Raw genomic sequence first — 19,553 nt, forward strand, 5'->3', positions numbered from 1 at the left:
ATATTTTGGAGTCTCTTGCAGTGAGCCATGTACATGAATTCCCCTACAGCATATATCCGATTCTGTCCGATTTGTGTAAGCTGTGAAAATAAAAGGATCTTGTAACCACACCTTACTAAGTGTAACTTATTTTTAGCACAGCCACACAGTCATGCTGGATCAGAAAAAAAGCCTTCCCTAAATTGTTGCAGTACAGTGTTACCTTGGGGGTGGCACCCTTAAAATCAATGTTTCCCTTAAACTCGACATGTGTAAGACTCAGATCAACCACACAGCAGCATAAAATCATTACCGCTGCTTACCTTGGTTTTTTTGTGTTGGAAAGCTTTGGAGACCAACATGGACTCTTTTTTTTCCCCTCCAACTTTAATTACTCCAGATTAGAATTAGTTAGAAGTTAAAAATTCGGTATGGTGATTGAAAAACATTTGCCACAGATGATTGATGATTTTTGCAATTGCAATTTTTATATCAGATGTGTTATTGTCAGCGTATAAATGTTAAAAATAACCCCATTATTTTACATTAACCTTTAAATATATGCAGTTCCACAGGACCATGGAACGCATTAACAGGTTTTCCATACATCTTTATGGGAAAAATACTTAATGCTACTCCCAAAACCAAAAAATGAGTTTCAAGGTACCACAGAATATAATTTCCATTATATTGTACATATGATTTATTATTGGGACAGTGGGTATTGGCTCTAGTGGGTAGAGCTTTGGGCTATCAACCGAAAGATTGGCGGTTCAAATCCAGGCTCTGCTATGCAGCCACTGTTGGGTCCTTGAGCAAGGCCCTTAACCCTGTCTGCTCCAGAAACGCCGTACAATAGCTGACCCTGCGCTCTGACCCCAGCTTTCAAACAAGCTGGAATATGTGAAGAAAGAATTTCATTGTACTGTACAACTGTATATGTACAGTATATATGACAAATAAAGTATATCTTCTTCTTAAATCTGTTAGCAGTTGTGGCTGAAACACATAAAATAAAAAATTTGAAGTTGGTGTCCCAATACTTTGTTGCCTTTTATTTCATTTTAAATCAGTATCGAAAACCATTTAGTGTGACAAATGTACAAAAACAAGATTAAGCTGGATGAGGCAAAAACTTTTTTATGGCTATAGTGGATAGTGGATTATTTTCTTCTGGTATAGAAAAAAACAAAGACAGCAGAATTACACCTAAAATAATTTTATTAACATGACAAAAGTTTTTTTTTCTTCCACCAATCATCTCAGTGCCTTCACAAGGCAAGTAACAATGTTAAGGCTTTGGAAAGTCCAACAGACGGACGCATGGACGGATGTTGTGCATGTCCTGCTGAGCAGGCAGATAGACAATCAGATTCAGCTTCATCCAGAACATGATGACCTTTACCTGATCCTGATGAACAATCACTGTATCAGTGTGATAGACCCACCCTGATCCAAACAGAAATGAACTGGTCCATTAGAGAAGCAGACCGTGCTTCATAAACGTAAAAACAATCTGAGACCACCAGACAGTTTTAAAACAACAGATCAGCAGATTGAAAGAAACTACTGACAGAAAAAAAACCAAACTAACTAAATAAGAACAGTGGAAACTGTTAAAGGGCTCTGGTGGGAAACCAGAATCCAGCCAAGCAGCACTCAGACTGGCTTACACAGCGCTGTCAATTCACGAGACGTCACACATAGATGGCAAAAATAAATATACTCAACATGATTATAGTCACGTGTATATGAAATATGTGAACCGAGTAAGTGAACATCCACTCCTCCCAGTGTAAATATCTCCTCCTGGAGTAGACGTACATTTACACTGTATGGAACACCAGCTTACATCAATGAAACTACATAAAAAACAAATCCTGCTTACATAGAATGAAAATATCAGTACTATATCTGGTGACCAGACCATTTCAGCTCAAGTTTAATACATTTGAACAGCAAATGTCCATAATTTAGTCTCCATGGAGACACAATATTCCCGCTCTCCAGAGATAACCCTGCTCCAAATATCTGCAGCAGCGGGTGACACTGAAGCACCGATGGCTAAATTGTTCAGTCGAGGATGATCAAGATCCCAACAAGCGCGTGCTTGTTTTTCAGCCTCGAACAGAAATCTTATTCTCCACAGCAGCGAGCATGGCGCCGAATCGAGAGTTCTCATTGGCCAGGAGTTGAGATGGCTCGTCGAATTCCACCACCTAGCATGAAATGAGAAGCATCAGCGTCATTTTACATTTTCAGCATTTAGCAGACGCTTTAATCCAAAGCGACTTACACAATGAGTGGAACACGATGAGCAATTGAGGGTTAAGGGCCTTGCTCAAGGACCCAACAGTGGCAACTTGGTGGTGGTGAGGCTTGAACCGGCAACCTTCTGTTTACTAGTCAAGTACCTTAACCACTGAGCTATCACTGGCCACCACTGAGCTATCCCTGGTTAGTCAGCATGTCGCTAATAATTCAAAGCAGATTAATAATAATGTTCATGACAACTTTGTCTCACAGAGTGTACATGACATGGCCAAAAGTATATGGACACCGTATGTAATCTATGGGTCTGTCCGAAAACCTAGTGAGGTGTTAGCCTAGAGGGTAGAGCTTCGGGCTATCAACCAGAAGATTGGCGGTTCAAATCCAGGCTCGGCTATGCAGCCACTGTTGGGTCCTTGAGCAAGGCCCTTAACCCTGTCTGCTCCAGGGGCGTCGTACGATGGCTAACCCTGCGCTCTGAACCCAGCTTCCAAACAAGCTGGGATATGCGAAGAAAGAATTTCATTGTACTGTACACCTGTATATGTGTATATGCCAAATAAAATATATCTATCTAGCTGGCATGCTAGCGGGTTGTGTCGCCTTAGCTCATTGGTTTGTGTATTAGCTTAGTAAGAGAAAACTATGGTGACGTAATCGCTGTCCAAGTAGTGTGTCTAAATAACCTGCCTTACAAGTTTGATGTCTTATTGGAATCCTCTCTACTGAGGCAGCTGCCCAGGTAGGCAGTAGTCAGCAAGGCAGCTCATTAGGTTTTCGAACAGACCCACAGTGTATATGCAATCTGCATAGACAATACAGACAAGCCTAACACGCTAGTGGGGTTCCAGTCTTAGTGGTGCCACCACTCAGTGGTCTGGTGAAGAGCTCTACAGGTACAGCTGAAACCAGCTGGAACACCAACAAAACTGTGAGCCAGGCCCAACATCCGTGTTCTCCCTAAATAACAGTGTTTGGGTAAATTAAACTGAATTTCTGCAGTTGAAATCTAGTGGGAAGCCGTTTATTGCCTGTGATTTTGGATGTAAATATGTGGGTGTCCACATACTTTTGGCGATGTGGTGTATAATGCTGTTTTCTACTTTCCTACCGATAGGTTTAATATGATCTATGAATTAGAAGAAATGTATTGGTGTAGAATGATGGGTTACCTGTCCCTGATTCAGCACCATGATGCGGTCACAGCTGAGTACAGTGTGCAGTCTGTGTGCGATGGTCACTGTGGTGCAGTCCTGGAATGAGTTACGGATTGTTTCCTGGATCAGAGAGTCTGTCTCTGTGTCCATAGCAGCAGTGGCTTCATCCAGGATCAATACCTAATAAAGACAAAAAACAAATGACAAACAAATGAAAGTCATAAAATGTATGTAGGTTCAACTACACTTATTCTAATTACTTTGAAAAATAATACTATCATTATTTATTACAATATCAACAACAATATCATTATTCATTACAATAAGCACCGTTGGGTATTTGAACCCTGGATCCCAGTGGTTCTCTCTCTAGCTCAAGCTCAGTGGTTCTCTCTCTAGCTCAAGCTCAGTGGTTCTCTCTCTAGCTCAAGCTCAGTGGTTCTCTCTCTAGCTCAAGCTCAGTGGTTCTCTCTCTAGCTCAAGCTCAGTGGTTCTCTCTCTAGCTCAAGCTCAGTGGTTCTCTCTCTATCTCAAGCTCAGTGGTTCTCTCTCTAGCTCAAGCTCAGTGGTTCTCTCTCTATCTCAAGCTCAGTGGTTCTCTCTCTATCTCAAGCTCAGTGGTTCTCTCTCTATCTCAAGCTCAGTGGTTCTCTCTCTATCTCAAGCTCTGTGGTTCTCTCTCTATCTCAAGCTCAGTGGTTCTCTCTCTATCTCAAGCTCTGTGGTTCTCTCTCTATCGGTTTATCTCAAAGCTCAGTGGTTCTCTCTCTATCTCAAGCTCTGTGGTTCTCTCTCTATCTCAAGCTCTGTGGTTCTCTCTCTATCTCAAGCTCAGTGGTTCTCTCTCTATCTCAAGCTCAGTGGTTCTCTCTCTATCTCAAGCTCAGTGGTTCTCTCTCTATCTCAAGCTCAGTGGTTCTCTCTCTATCTCAAGCTCAGTGGTTCTCTCTCTAGCTCAAGCTCAGTGGTTCTCTCTCTATCTCAAGCTCTGTGGTTCTCTCTCTATCGGTTTATCTCAAAGCTCAGCGGCAGTCATAATGGGCAGTGGTAGCTCAGTGGTTAAAGTACTTATATTTAAAAGGTCACTGGTTCCAAGCCGCAAGGTTGGCATTATTGGGCCTTTGAGTAAAGTCACTGATTGCAGGTCACCTCAGATAAAAGCGTCGGCTAAATGCCATAAATGTGAATGTAATGGAGAGCTAATGCGCATCACTCATTCGTTTAAACTGAGAAACCATGATCAGTAATAAAAGCTCACCTTGCACTGTCTCAGCAGCGCTCTGGCTACACACATAAGCTGTCTCTCACCCACCGAAAAGTTCTCTCCGTTCTCCACCACCTCAGACTCCAGCTTTAATGGGAGCTGAGACACCTGCACATGCAAAAATGAGGAGGAAAGAAAATAAATATGAAACATCTAGATAATGTGAACTGATTTTCTTGTAGCATTGATTTTCTTGCTATCATGTATGAAAAGCTATGCTTCATCCACCCCCACCCCCCAATCCATTTGTTGGCGCCTCTAGCAGTCCTGGAGGTAAACTCGGAAATGACCAAGCTCAACAGTGGTGTGTCTGTTTGTTTTATCCTGGTGACTTACACACTCCTTCATGTGTGTCCTCTCCAGAGCATCCCAGATCTGAGCTTCAGAATACTGGTTAAATGGGTCAAGATTAGACCTGTCGGGGGAAAAATGAATTCTTTTAAACATATGTTAATAATGAAATCTAAAATTATTATTAACATTTAGATGAATGCTGATAGGAAAAGAAAGACAACACAGACCTGACAGTGCCACTGAAAAGTACTGGTTCCTGTGGGATAATGGACAACTTGCTGCGTAAATCACCAAGGCCAATGTCACAGATGTTAACACCATCAATCTTAATGCTGCCACCACAGGGTTCCACCAGCCGGAACAGAACCACTCCTAATGAAGACTTTCCTAATTCCAAAAAGAAAAAGATCTCATGAACTTCTGTCTCACTCATCTGATGGAATAAAAAAATACATCTTTGCCATCTTTTCATACTGTATTTGACCAATGTTTTTTTTACACCCCACTTACACCACAGACAAACCAGAAACTGGCTGTTTTCATCACTTTGTTACAATATATGGCCACAAGAAGATCAATCAACCATGCCTATAAATAAGAACTTTTCAGAAATTTGACTACAAATTTATAATTTTTTAAAATGCATTTTCTCCCTTTTTCTCCCGATTTTTAGCATGTCCAAATTTTACCCAATTGCGTTATGCTTCCTCTCCACTGGTGCTGACCCCCCCGCCCCTGATTGAGGAGAGCGAACTGACACATGCCCCCTCCAACACGTAAGCAGTAGTCGACTGCATTTTTTCACCTGCACCAGCCGAGTTCATATGGGAATCAGCCTTGTGCATGGAGAGCCACACCCTGATCAGCATTATTTCTTTACTATGTCCAGATGCCATCAACCAGCCAGCAGAGGCCGTAATTGCATCAGTTATGAGGTCCCTATCCAGCTCCCTAACCCTGTATGAAGCTGCCCATTCCAGCCGGATGGCAGAGCTGAGATTCCATACGATGTATTTGAAATCCCACCTCTGTGTGCCAGCAAGGGTTGTAGGTGTGAGAAGGTGATTTAATGTGTCCACAACTGGTGTTGGTGTAGCGTTGGTATAGTGCCGTCACACCTGACCAGGATGATCTTTTTCACATTGTTTTCATTTTTATTTTAAAGGTTGTTATGAACCAAACATCTGGATCTGATTCTTTATAATTAGAGTCTGGTAGATCTACTGACCTGAACCTGTGCGTCCCACAATTCCCACCTTCTCCTTGGGTCGTATGGTGCAGGACAGTTTCTTCAGTACCAGAGGAAGGTTGTCTCTGTATCTCATCTCCACGCTGTCAAACACCACCTCTCCCTCCTGAGGCCAGTCTGATGGAGGGGCTTTGTTCTTAACCCGTGCTGGGGCCTCAAGTGAAATAGACTGGAGAAGCAAGAGAAGAAGTTGCATGTCACACAGGATGTTGTAGAAATGTAGCAATTTATATTTCTCTATCTGTTTACAAAGTAAACAGTTTGTCAAAGTAAAACCCCATCAGCTTTTCTATAATAAATTGTCACTACATGGTGTGTAACATAATGGCATGGTTAAGCCAGCATGGTGCCATATGCCCAATAGGCCTAAAAAAGGTGTGACTTCCTGTTAAAAACGAAAAAAAAAATGAGAGAATTGCTACAGAAAGCAGCGAGTCTAGTTGGGTGAAGCATATTTTGATAGATTTTAGGGGACTAAAAGTACGACATGGGATCTAAATATTCTCATTTTACCCTGCACAGTAAAATGTGTCCTCTCTGTGGGGAAGAAACCGTGATAAACAGAATCACTTCCACCTGGAGTGAATTAACACTCAATGAGGTGACAACAGATGACAGTTAGTTGAAAGCAACCGACATGCCAATCATCTGCGCCTCCAAGCCCCCTCTGCCGGCAATAAATGGCAAGACCAAAGACGTGATTCTGTAACCATGTCTCCTGACATCCCCCAAGCCCAATCCCACGTGCCTCATGCCATGTGGGCCCATTACAACTTGTGTCAGTCAGAATATCTGAGGCTATAGTGAACACAGGCTCAGTGGATCTTGACAGTTGAAGAACAAGAAAATGTTTCCTGATGATTTCAGGACTTAAACAGCATTTTCTTGACTGACAGGAGTGAAACCTGAAGGCCATTTTGCCCTCGGAACAGCTGCTCACTGAAGATCAATAGTTTATGACAATCAAGCCACTCCCATTGTTCCCTGTCCTTGCATTGATGCCACATGACTGACTGATGATTACTGTATGGCCTGGAGAACAGGTGTTCCTAATGAAATGTCCAGTGTTTACAGAAAGGTCCATGTGGTACCTTGATGTAATGGTGGATTCTCTCGACCGAGGTGAAACGAGCCTCTGTCTCAGACGCCAGACGGACAGTAAACTGGAATAGACCGGTCAGCTGGAGGGAGATAAACACACAGAACAACTACTTTACATGCTGCACATTAGAACTGATCATCTGTGGCATTACTGGTGCATGTTTTTTAGGGCTTTTTTATATTTGCACCTTTGTTCCACACAAAGTTTATACAGTTTACACCCATCCTCAGTGAAGGCCTATTAAGAGGAGAACTTTGTTAGAAATATATAATTACATGGTGTAAAGGTTTTTACAACCACCCCCTCCCTTGGCGTGGGTGAAGAAAAATTAAAACATAATAATAATAATAATAATAGTAATCACAAAACATACACATATATCTATAAATAACCCAATGACTCCTGGAACATACACTGGAAGGACAAAAGTATTGGGACACCTGACCATGCGCTTGGGCATCCCATTCCAAAATTATTGGCATTTATATTGAAATACTCCCTCTTTCCTTTGCAGCTGTAATATCATCCACTGTTCTGGGACACCTTTCTACAAGACTTTGTAGTGTGTCTTTGGGAATTTGTGCTCATTCACTCAATAGAGTCTGCGAGGTCAGGCACTAATATTGGCATAGAAGGCCTGGCTTGCAATCCTAATTTAATTAATCCCAAAAGTGTGGAGACCAGGGCTCTGTGTAGGCTCTTTGCACACAACTAATCAAGGCATGTCTTTAAAGACCTCACTTTGTGCACAGGGACATAAACATGCTGAAAGAAAAAGTGCATTTACCAAACTGTTGCCACAATGTTAAAAGTAAATCATTTACCTTCTTTATAATTTTTATACAGCTGTTAGCAATGTTTGTGGTAAAAACAACAAGTTAAATCATTATGAGGGTTGTCCACATTACTTTTGGCTAAATAGTGTGTATATACTTTCATATACACACACACTCCCACCGAGTAATAATAAAGGTCATTTTAATGGGCCACAACAAATTCACCCTACTCTAAATGCCCTAGACAGGGTGCCAATCCATCGCAGGGCTTCAGCCATCCCCTTTCCTCTCAAAGATAGCCAATCATGTCTGTGTAGATGCTTGGCCGGGCCAATAGCACCGCTGAGATTCGAACCCGGATCCTAATTGTAGTGGGCTAGTGCGATAGACTGCTGTGCCACCCGAGCGCCCAGAATAGAATAACCAAAACAAAACAAAAATTACATGTTTAATCAAACGCTTGCTCACTGATCTCACCTGAACAGCGTAGGAAATGGCCAGACCTGCGTATGCAGGAGGGATCTGTCCATGCATGAGAACTATCATCAGAGCCGTGATGCTGATGAGAGCCACACTGATCACATCCAGACGTACAGCCAGCCAGCGCATTGCACAGCTGAACAGGTAAAACGGGGCCTGGTTCTGATCCAGCAGCTCCTGATACCTGCGCAGGAACTCGTCTCCTTTGCCGTAGGCGTGCACGGTGCTCAGACCCTGGAGACTGGAGACGATGTGGGAGAGGAAGGGAGACTGTGTGACGTTGTCCAGCCGTTTGAGCTCGCGGATGAAGACCCGGGAAACGGCGTGGAGCATGGTGAAGAGCAGCACCAGAGGGCCCACAGCCACTAGGAACCAGGGGAACACGCTGCCGATCACACCAAGGCAGAACAGCACCAGGATGACGTTCTGAATGAACATTTCTGCGTGGAATGGCAGGCGTGTGTCCACTGGGATGGAAGAAAAAAAATTAAGAAGAGATGTTATTAAACCACATCCTTGTTTAACATCCTTGTTTAAGGCAGTGATAGCTTAAGGTGGTTAAGGTACTGGACTAGTAATCAGAAGGTTGCTGGTTCAAGCCCCACCACCAAGTTGCCACTGTTGGGCCCCTGAGCAAGGCCCTTAAAAGGTTGCTTAAAAAAATCATGTTCAGTCAGAACTGTAAGTCACTTTGGATAAAAGCGTCTGCTAAATGCTGAAAATGTAAATGTAAATGTAAATGAAATGTAAATGTAACTTCTTACTGTTATTTGTAGCCTCTGTGTTAAACTTACAAATGGTTTCCAAAAATGATGTTGACACACTATAATGTATATTTGTATATACACATTATGACTTTTTCTGCACTTTTTTGTAGCTAGCCATCAGTGTAGGTCACTGGAAAGCATCTAGCTGCATTTAAAGCTCAGACCAGTCCTACTTGTTCAAATCAAACAGTCGTCCTGACTGACTAAAACTCCTGTAGTGCTAACAGCGGTGGTAAAATGAATTTAAATACAATAAATGTACTTGGAATCATTTATATTCCGATATGGGTCCGGGCAAGACATTAGCCAATCAGACATGAGGCAGGAGTGCGCTGTTGGCTAAAACAGCCTAGCTATTGGTAGGTGCACTTGTCACTCCGTCCTCAGTGCCGATCCCAGGTTAGGATAAAAATAGGAGGTTTGCGTCAGGAAGGGCATCCACTGTGATAGGTGTGTGGACCAGATCAGCGATGGCCAGGACTAAATACTGGAGCAGCCAAAAGAAAGAAAATTAATTTCTTTAAATTCATCTTCTTCCCCCTTTCAAAGACAAATACTGTTTATATTTTGATCGTTCAACCACATATTAATGAATGCCCCTTCCTGATGCAACCCTTCTATGGATCTAGACTTGGGACCTGCACTAGAAGTGGCTAGGTTAATGTACTGCCATGCACCTTCTGTATTTGTGATCTCAGCCGGGAATTCAAAATGTTGTAAGTCTTGTTTTCCATTATACATGTACAAACATGAACCAGATCAAATAGTACCAGCAACCGAAAACACCAAACTGCAACAAAGCTGGTGCTGGTTTTAGTTTCAGGCTGTACCTTCATCCATATCTTTGGAGAATCTGTTGAGGATTCGTGCTGTTGGTGTGGTGTCGAAGAATTTCATAGGGCTACGAAGAATCTTCTGGAGGAGCTCATCATGTAGCTTGGAGGAGGCGCGGAGAGTCCCCTGAGAAAACAGACGGGCAGATAATCATCAGTTGAGACAGAAAGAAGAAAAGAATTATGGGTAATGATTTCTCATGTTACTCTAAGCCTTTGAGGCACACTATCAAACAGATCACTCCTGTGTTTCCCTATATGCAAAAAGTATTTGGACATCTGAACATGATCTTTTTTCTATTTATTTATGCATTTTCGTCCCTTTTTCCTCTCGATTTAGTGTAGTCAATTTGTCTTACGCTGCTGGGGATCCCTGATTGCATTCGAGGAGGGTATATTGCTGCTCACGTACCCTCCAACACGTGCACAGTCTTTTCGCCCATGCTTTCTGCACAGGCGCCTCTATCTGCTAACCAAGGACCTTACACAGCGTTTGAAGACCCCACCCCCATAGTCCGGTCATCCCACCCAGCAGACACAGTGGCCAATTTGTGTCTGCTGCAGGCACTGCCAATTGTGCCTGTTAGATGGCACCCAGTCAACAGGTGGCAGAGCCGAGTTTTGAAACGAGGTGTTCAGAATCTCGGTGCTGGTGTGCTAGCGGAATATCCGGCTGCGTCACCTGGGCGCCCCACCATGATCTTTAATATGGAATTGCCTTTGCTTAGTTCACACATGCACATTTTTGCTTGATGGGCAATTTTGGAGGCAGACCTGAACTCCATGGTTAAATGAGATGTTCACATACTTTTGTTCATATGGGCTACATGCACATCTAAACACAATCTCACCTTCACGAAGATGATGCCTCTGAGCAGTTTGAGTAGGAGCATGATGACCATGGACATGGTGTAGACAGCAGCGTAGTACTGCATCAGAGGGTTATCCCGCATGCTGTTGCTCACCATCGAGCTGTTCCCCACCAACACCGTGGTGTTCTGTACATGGAAACACAATCAAGATTAGAACCCACATGTAAATCTGAGCACCCTCAACCCTGAACCTCGAATTAGGATTCCTCTGTATGTGCTCCACTAATGAGGACACTTCCACATAAAATATTCACATGGGTTTCTCTTTTCACTTCTCTCCTTACCTCCAGCACTCCTTCTTTACACACCCACACTAACACAATGAAGCTACAAACTTCGTATGAGATTTCAAATGTAGATTTTGGAGCAGGGGTTTCCTTACTGCCTCCAACCTTTAATGCCATGAAAATTTTATGCTCGCTTGAGTAGCAACTGGGTCACCATAGTTCCAGCGCCTTCTAATTTGTAAAAGACCTGTTTATTGGTGGGTCTGGGATTACACCTGACCATTCTGACAAAGGTTCTTCCAGTATTGGATGATGTTTTAATGCATTTTCCCCCAATTTTCCTGCCAATCTAGTCATATCCAAATACCTGACAGTATTTCTCCTCTACTGCTGCTGACCTCCACTAATGCCCGATGAGGGCCATGGCTAACACATGCCATCTCTAACATGTGTGCAGTAGCCAATTGCTTCTTTTCACGTGCATGAGGCGGGTTCATATGGAAATCTGTATTGCACACAGAGTCACGCACCAATCTCCATTATCCCCGGTCTCCATTGATGCACCATTGATTAGCCAGCATATCTCATAATTCTAGCAGTACTGGTGGGCTATCGTGTTTTACCGCTGTGCCACCTGAGCAAACCTTGGCAAAGGAAGCACCGCTTCAAATAATTAGGTCTAGCCAAACTCCAGAAGATTCACGCTTCTTACAAATGTATTTACACTTTTAACCTCAATTGTGGGTGTAAGTCAAAATCAATGCAACCAGTCAGTGTTTTCTTACCCCACCGCCCTGCTTGATCCAATAGCTGAGCCACCAGTTACTGAAGGCGGTACTGCCCACGTTGAGGACGAAAAGAGCCAGGATGAAGAGGAAGACGGACAGACCTCCTAAAGCCTGAATATAAACTCCGTACACAGCACGGGGGACTGAACCTTTCCCTCGTTCTTCAGCCTGCATCAGCTGACCTTCAGGACAAAAGATAGGAACGAAAGAGATACTGGTGAGCACAGATTCAATTCGTATAAAAGCCTTTCAAACCAAAATGGCTAAATTTAGCTCATAGCAATCACTGTAAAACACAGACTAGCAGCATTAGGAAGATAAAGTTAGCAGATTAGCATGGACTGAACATACTTTCCACTGGAACGACTGCACACCTTTGTTTGTAGTATCTCACACCCAAAACTTACCACTGTCCTTGCTGGGAGCTTTTTCCTTCTTCACAGATGCTGCTTTGCCACTTTCACTGCGATTCTTCAGAGAACTCCCGGACTTCTTGCTCGGCACCTGATGAGATACAATTAGTGTCTTTAGACACACTGAATAATCAAATGACTGTGAGAAATCAGAAAATCTAATGAAATAATTAGATTATCCGGGTTATATTCACTTCAGTAATCTGAGTCAGTAGGTGCTCAAGTGGTGAAATGGTAAAATACGCTAACCTAATTCTGCTGAGATCCAGGGTTTAAATCTGAGAGGTAGTATAGCCTCTAAACAGAAATTATATGTCTGAAGCCTAGCCATTTGAAGGTGCATTTGTCAATGTACTCTCAGTGGTGGTTCTAAGTCTGGATAAATGCTATTTTGACTGATCTATTCCAAAATGTTTTGTAAAGGTTTTGTAACGAGATGTCCTACAAGCTAATTCTCAGGTGTCCACATATTTGAGGCCCTACAGTGTATACAAAGGCAAAATGTTGAAGATTCTAGTGTCAGTAACTTATTATACAGTATATTATAGGTCACAAACTAGGTTGCCACATTTCTCACCTCAATAAAAGGAGTTTCTCCAAGCTGCAGGTTGTTGAACATGGCTGCATAATCTCCATTCAGGTTCATCAGGTCCTCATGACTGCCCTGCTCAGTAATGCTCCCATCCCGCATGAAGATCACGTCATCACAGTCCACCAAATACTTCACACAAACATCACAAGAAAATAAAAATTTTTTTGTTTGTTTTTCCTGGATCTCCTCTCCTTTTATTTCCCAATTTACTAATTTTCCGATTCTCAAGTGTGAATCTGCTGCCACTTGCACAACCTATGATCTGATCAAGAAGAGCCGAGTCTGACCTTCCCTTCCTCAAACACCGTGTGTGTGTGGATTCCCAACCAGTTCAGTGACTCTGCTGAGATTAAAACTCACGGGTTCAATCACTCCGCAGTGGCATGCTAGCGTGTTATGCCTAGTTCACACTACATGATTTTCGCTCGGCGACTGGTTGGCGCTTGATTTTCCGGGTCGGGAGCAACTCAGCGTTCACTCGGCGATCAAAAATCGGCTCTCGATCGCTAAGTGTGAACTATCCAACAACTCGACCCGACCCGGATTGAGTTTTCTAGCACGTCAGATATCTGATCTCAGTTGTGCAACTGGAAATGAGTGACATGTCGAACAGCCATTGAGAACGCAGGATACAGCGTGAGGGGAAACGCAGGAGAGGAAGTGTAAACACTGGGACAGGGGCTTAATTAATATAGTTTATATAAGAATACACCGGCACACACACGTTTTACAGTATTATTAATTAACCTCCAACTTACTACAGAACAAGCCATATACTGTTCGTGTGGCCAAATCCACTCAGATTCATTAATGTTTTCTCTTTGATTTTACGCTCACACCAGCGCACAAACACTTTGATCTCTCGCTACTTGTTGACGTGCATTTTTGGACGTGGTATCATTAAACCCCTCGTCACTTCTCACGTGTGTTTTTGTAAAAAAAAAAAGAAAAGAAAAAAAGGGAGACCAGAGAAGCTCGTCTGCGATTCCAGTTGGTGATGGATCGTGTAGTGTGTGACCCCCTATCACCGATCAGTCGTGTAGTGTGAAATATACACCGACTGAAAGACTCCCGAGTGCAAAAGATTCAGTCGTATAGTGTGAACTGTACAGCGACCTGACGACTTGGAAAGTCGTGTAGTGTGAACTTGGCATTAGTCCGCTACACCAACCAAGTGTGTAATTGATTTTAACTTGATTTTAGGTGTCCACATACTTTTGTCCATACAGTGTAAATTTGAACTAGAGGATATGATGTGTTGATATGATTTTAATACCTGCAGCTGATGAGTGACGAAGATGATGGTCTTCCCATGCAGCTGCTTCTTAATGGCATGGTTAAAGATGTGGTTACCCACGTGGGCATCCAGGGCACTGAGGGGGTCGTCCAGGATGTAGATGTCCCTGTTACTGTAAAGTGCTCGAGCCAGACTGATCCGCTGACGCTGACCACCGCTCAGATTAGCACCACGTTCTCCGATCTAGAAATAAAGAGCGATGGTAACCTTTTCAAAATGTTTTAAACCTAAACTACACGTTTATGATCTGACGTGTGTATCTGCGATATTAAACGAAGCACCAATTCAGATATATCACATTTCACAGTTCTAGACTGATTTCAGAATATAAAAGCTTTAGCTAGCTGATGAATCCATGAGTATTAATATTAATATCCTACCTCAGTCAGGTCAGAATTAGGAAGTAAAGCCATGTCTGGTCTCAGACAGCAGGCACTTAGGACTGCTTTGTACCTATGACAATCAATAACAGAAAAAAATATTATCGGATGGAAAGCCATACAGAATTACATCTATGTTACTAACAGAGATCCATGTTGGACCACAGAGTCTTCTAGATCCTTTGTCACCCCCAACTCCTGACTCCACACACCAACTCCTGACGGTGAATCCGTTGCCACTTGCAAAACCCCCACGTGTCCAATCTGCGACCACTTCTTATAACCTACCAGTGTTGGCTTTCCACACAGAGCCATATTGCTTATGGAGAGTCACATATGCCCCGACTTGTGCAGGCAGATATCATAAATTAAGGCATCAGCGGGCCTCTCCGTATGCGATACAGCTATTTGTGATACTCCATCTCTGGCAGGTGAAAAAAATCAGTATGTGGGAGGGAAGGTGTGATAGATCAACACACCAAACTGATCACAGTCATGCTGGAACAATAAAGGGCCTAACCCAGACTGTTGCAGCCATATAACTTGTTTAATAATAATGAAACATGCTCGCATGGTCTATTACACGAGCCTACCACCCCCTAAGATCTGAGTTTAAATCTCAGAATCATGTCTACACAGACATGAGTGGCTATGTCTGGTTGAGGGATTGGTGCCCTGTCCTGCACCCAGTGGAAAAAAGGACCTGTTGTGATCCTGACTAGGATAAAACTGTTGGTAAAAATAAAGTAAAAACAAAATTGGATACACCTGTTAATAAAGAGTGTAATAAAGAGTTAATAAAAAGCTTCCTCAAAAACCTCATCACACCAGGACAACCTGATTTTTAGGAAAACTATTATGTAAATGTTCTTCCGGAAACTGTCTGCACATTAGACACTGGTTTTGACTTCAAGCTGGCACCAAAACTCACCTCTCTTCCTCATAATTCTTCCCAAACAAGATATTGTCACGAAGCGTGGCATTGAGGATCCAGGCCTGCTGGGCGACGTATGCAAAATCTCCATCAACTGCAACTGTGCCCTCCAGAATAGTCATCTACCATACAGATATAATGTTTGAGAAATGTGCCATAGGCACTCAAAACAGTAAAGAAAATAAATATAATCTACATTTGCTCTTGTTATTATTTGGTGTATCATTCTACCACTAGGGCTGATTGGCATGGCTGGGTAAAATGAGAGTGGTTATTACCTGGCCAAGAATGGCAGAGATGAGTGATGTCTTTCCACTGCCAACACTACCACAGATACCCACCAGCTTACCCTGCAGACACAAAACAGTGTGAACATACCAACAGCATTCTACTCCTGAAAAAAGCTGTCACTAGATGACAATATATCATTTGGACCTTCTGTATGGTGAGATCGATGCAGTGCAGGGTTCTCTGCAGTCGTTGGCTTATGGTGGGCACAGGCAGGGATGGCTCCTCTCCACTCATGGGTGTGTCACCTAACAGGTGTCCATGGTGATCATCCTCGTCAGTCCCACAATGCTTCTGCTCCTCTTGTCGGTATCGCTTTTTGACTCTCTGATTCTGCCCTACATAAGGAGTGCCACGTGGTGTAGGCTGAGCACTGTGTCCACCTGTCTCCCAGGCCAAACATGCGCCGATCATTTCCACAGCCACTGAGGGACTCTGTGGGCACCCGCGGGTCGTGTTGAGCTCGGCCATCAGTAGGACACTCTGGGAAATTAGAGACAAGGACATTTGTGTCAGTTTTGTTTCATCTATCTAATCAACTCTGATGAGTGATCTAAAAACCACAAAGTTAACACTGGTATGCAGTATTAAACTCGTCCACAGTCTATTCATGTCTGTGTAGACGCTCGTCCGGCCGAGGGTGGGTTAATGTAACAGACCGCTGTGCCAACTGAGCACCAAAAATGTCAAGGCATCAATCGAACCACAGTTCCTGCCCAAAATGTCAAGGTAACCAATCAGACCAGTTTCTGCCCAAAATCTCAAGGTAACCAATCGGACCACAGTTTCTGCCCAAAATCTCAAGGTAACCAATCGGACAACAGTTCCTGCCCAAAATCTCAAGGTAACCAATCTGCCCAAAATCTCAAGGTAACCAATCGGACAACAGTTCCTGCCCTAAATCTCAGGGTAACCAATCGGACCACAGTTCCTGCCCAAAATCTCAAGGTAACCAATCTGCCCAAAATCTCAAGGTAACCAATCAGACCACAGTTCCTGCCCAAAATCTCAAGGTAACCAATCGGACCACAGTTCCTGCCCTAAATCTCAGGGTAACCAATCGGACCACAGTTCCTGCCCAAAATCTCAAGGTAACCAATCTGCCCAAAATCTCAAGGTAACCAATCAGACCACAGTTCCTGCCCAAAATCTCAAGGTAACCAATCGGACCACAGTTCCTGCCCAAAATCTCAAGGTAACCAATCGGACCACAGTTCCTGCCCAAAATCTCAAGGTAACCAATCGGACCACAGTTCCTGCCCAAAATCTCAAGGTAACCAATCGGACAACAGTTTCTGCCCAAAATCTCAAGGTAACCAATCGGACAACAGTTTCTGCCCAAAATGTCAAGGTAACCAATCGGACCACAGTTCCTGCCCAAAATCTCAAGGTAACCAATCTGCCTAAAATCAAGGTAACCCATCAGACCACAGTTCCTGCCCAAAATGTCAGCGTAACCAATCAGACCACAGTTCCTGCCCAAAATCTCAAGGTAACCAATCTGCCTAAAATCAAGGTAACCCATCAGACCACAGTTCCTGCCCAAAATGTCAGCGTAACCAATCAGACCACAGTTCCTGCCCAAAATCTCAAGGTAACCAATCTGCCCAAAATCTTAAGGTAACCCATCGGACCACAGTTCCTGCCCAAAATCTCAAGGTGACCAATCGGACCACAGTTCCTGCCCAACATCCTACAGTACCCATTCAAACTGCCATTACTGCCCAAATCTCAAGGTAATTAAGTTCCTGGCCAAAATCTCAGGGTACCAGTCGGACCACAGTTCATACCCAAAATAGGTTAGAACATTAGAACAGCAGTTGATGCCCAAAATGCTACTAAAACCAACTGAACCAAACTCCCCAGCCAAAATATTAAGGTAACCAACAGGACCACAGTTTCTGCCCAAAACCACAGTTTCTGCCCAAGTTAATCAATCACTAATTATTAATCAAAATCTATGTAGAAAGCAGGTCTAATCAGATGCTGTCTCCTGGCCACGGATGGCATGCGAAATCACTGAACTTCTAAATGCTATGGTGAATTAATTTACTTAAGATCCCTTTAAACGTATTGAAGCAGGACTATCGGTCCCTTAATATGGGTACAAAAGGCAACAGGGAAAAATGTCTCGGTGATTATTTATTTTTAAATACTTATTAATACCAATTCTGATCAGCATGATTGATTATTGCTGTTACTTAGATGGAAAATTTAAGAAATAGTTAAACTGCTAACATTTGACATATTTAAAGAGAGAGAAAAAAGCCACACTCACCTTGAACCTCTCCATCGCTACCGATGCTTCAGAAAGTGACTTAACTGAGAAGGGAGTGACCTTCAGGGCAAAGGTCATAGCATTGAAGACTGTCACTACAGTAAACGCCTGTAGAAAGATTAATTTCCACTGTTACTGTATCAGAATTATATAACACGCTCAGTATGTGAAGAAAAGAAGATAAAGACCTCACCTGAGCAGCAGTGAGATCATAACCCAGCAGCATGTGAATGGTGAATGTCGCCACACTAGCTATTACCACAACGATCGGAGCCACTCCGACTGTTATGCTCTGAAAATATCCAGTTTTCTCCAGGATCTGCCGCTCTTCTTCTCTTATTCCTGTAAGATCACGACCAGGGAGTTAGAACCGGCATTTCTGGTAATTCCAGACACAGGTTAAAAGGTCTGAGAAATGCTCTTACTCCGTAAGACTTGGGAAAAAGCCTTCACCCAGGCAAACATTTTAACAAATTTAATGTAGTTCAGGATCTCGTTCATCTTCTGAACACGCTGGTCAGTAACAGCAACGCCTTTCCTCCTGAAGTATGCGGTCAGTCTGGAGCTGAACATCTACAAAAACAGATGGAACACAAGAGCTGTGATGACTCTAAAGACCAGAAACATGATCAGGCAGTGATTGTATGTAGACCAGGTTACCATGGTGGGGTAGAAGAGGATGAACACAGCAGAGCCTAGAAGAGACGTTGGTCCAAGCACAGAGAGGTTGTATGCCATGCCCAAGATGGCTACCAATGGGCCTCCTGCCAACAAGCTGCCCATCGCTGCAGCTTCGAACATTCGCTGGCCGTCATTGGAACACATGTTCATCAGCTACAAAGAAAAAAGTTACAGTTGTAATGGAAGATATTCAGCTCCCCCTTACCTTTAAATGTATTAGTGTTGAAAATAGAATAAACACGGTGGCTCAGTGAGTAGCACTGTCGCCTCACAGCAAGAAGGTCCTGGGTTTGATCCCCAGATGGGGCGGTCCGGGTCCTTTCTGTGTGGAGTTTGCATGTTCTCCCCGTGTCTGCGTGGGTTTCCTCCCACAGTCCAAAAAATTAATTGGAGACACTGAATTGAACCCTACAGGTAAATGGGTGTGTGTATGTACAGTGCCTCCAAGTAGTATTCAACCCCCTGCAGATTTTGCAGGTTTACACATTTAGCATTAACTTAGCATTTTGAAATTTGGACTGTAGATGGGCCTGGACATGTGAAATGCACTGCAGCCAAAAAGAATGTTATTTCTCTGTTTATTAGGCTACCCCCAACCCCCCCCCCCCCCCCCCCCCGCCCCCCGCCCCCC

At 43.4% G+C, this 19,553-nt stretch overlaps 1 protein-coding gene across 1 annotated transcript in view; it reads right to left on the bottom strand.

The window, feature by feature from the left end:
* Positions 1-1,182: 1,182 nt before the first annotated feature.
* Positions 1,183-19,553, bottom strand: part of abcc5 (ATP-binding cassette, sub-family C (CFTR/MRP), member 5) — a 38,311-nt gene continuing 19,940 nt past the window's right edge. The window contains exons 7-28 of the mRNA XM_063005115.1: positions 18,902-19,075; positions 18,667-18,814; positions 18,435-18,583; positions 18,242-18,349; positions 16,111-16,446; positions 15,954-16,025; positions 15,673-15,797; positions 14,742-14,814; positions 14,341-14,544; positions 13,050-13,193; positions 12,467-12,563; positions 12,057-12,241; positions 11,024-11,170; positions 10,170-10,299; positions 8,570-9,039; positions 7,306-7,395; positions 6,194-6,383; positions 5,193-5,352; positions 5,008-5,086; positions 4,666-4,779; positions 3,423-3,587; positions 1,183-2,198 (exon numbers count right to left, since the gene is read on the bottom strand). Of these exons, the coding sequence (XP_062861185.1) occupies positions 2,097-2,198; positions 3,423-3,587; positions 4,666-4,779; positions 5,008-5,086; positions 5,193-5,352; positions 6,194-6,383; positions 7,306-7,395; positions 8,570-9,039; positions 10,170-10,299; positions 11,024-11,170; positions 12,057-12,241; positions 12,467-12,563; positions 13,050-13,193; positions 14,341-14,544; positions 14,742-14,814; positions 15,673-15,797; positions 15,954-16,025; positions 16,111-16,446; positions 18,242-18,349; positions 18,435-18,583; positions 18,667-18,814; positions 18,902-19,075 (3,462 nt within the window). The 3' untranslated portion in view covers positions 1,183-2,096. The remainder of the gene's footprint in view (positions 2,199-3,422; positions 3,588-4,665; positions 4,780-5,007; positions 5,087-5,192; positions 5,353-6,193; positions 6,384-7,305; positions 7,396-8,569; positions 9,040-10,169; positions 10,300-11,023; positions 11,171-12,056; positions 12,242-12,466; positions 12,564-13,049; positions 13,194-14,340; positions 14,545-14,741; positions 14,815-15,672; positions 15,798-15,953; positions 16,026-16,110; positions 16,447-18,241; positions 18,350-18,434; positions 18,584-18,666; positions 18,815-18,901; positions 19,076-19,553) is intronic.

This window comes from Trichomycterus rosablanca, chromosome 11 (assembly GCF_030014385.1).
Source record: "Trichomycterus rosablanca isolate fTriRos1 chromosome 11, fTriRos1.hap1, whole genome shotgun sequence".
Classification (NCBI taxonomy): Eukaryota; Metazoa; Chordata; class Actinopteri; order Siluriformes; family Trichomycteridae; genus Trichomycterus; species Trichomycterus rosablanca.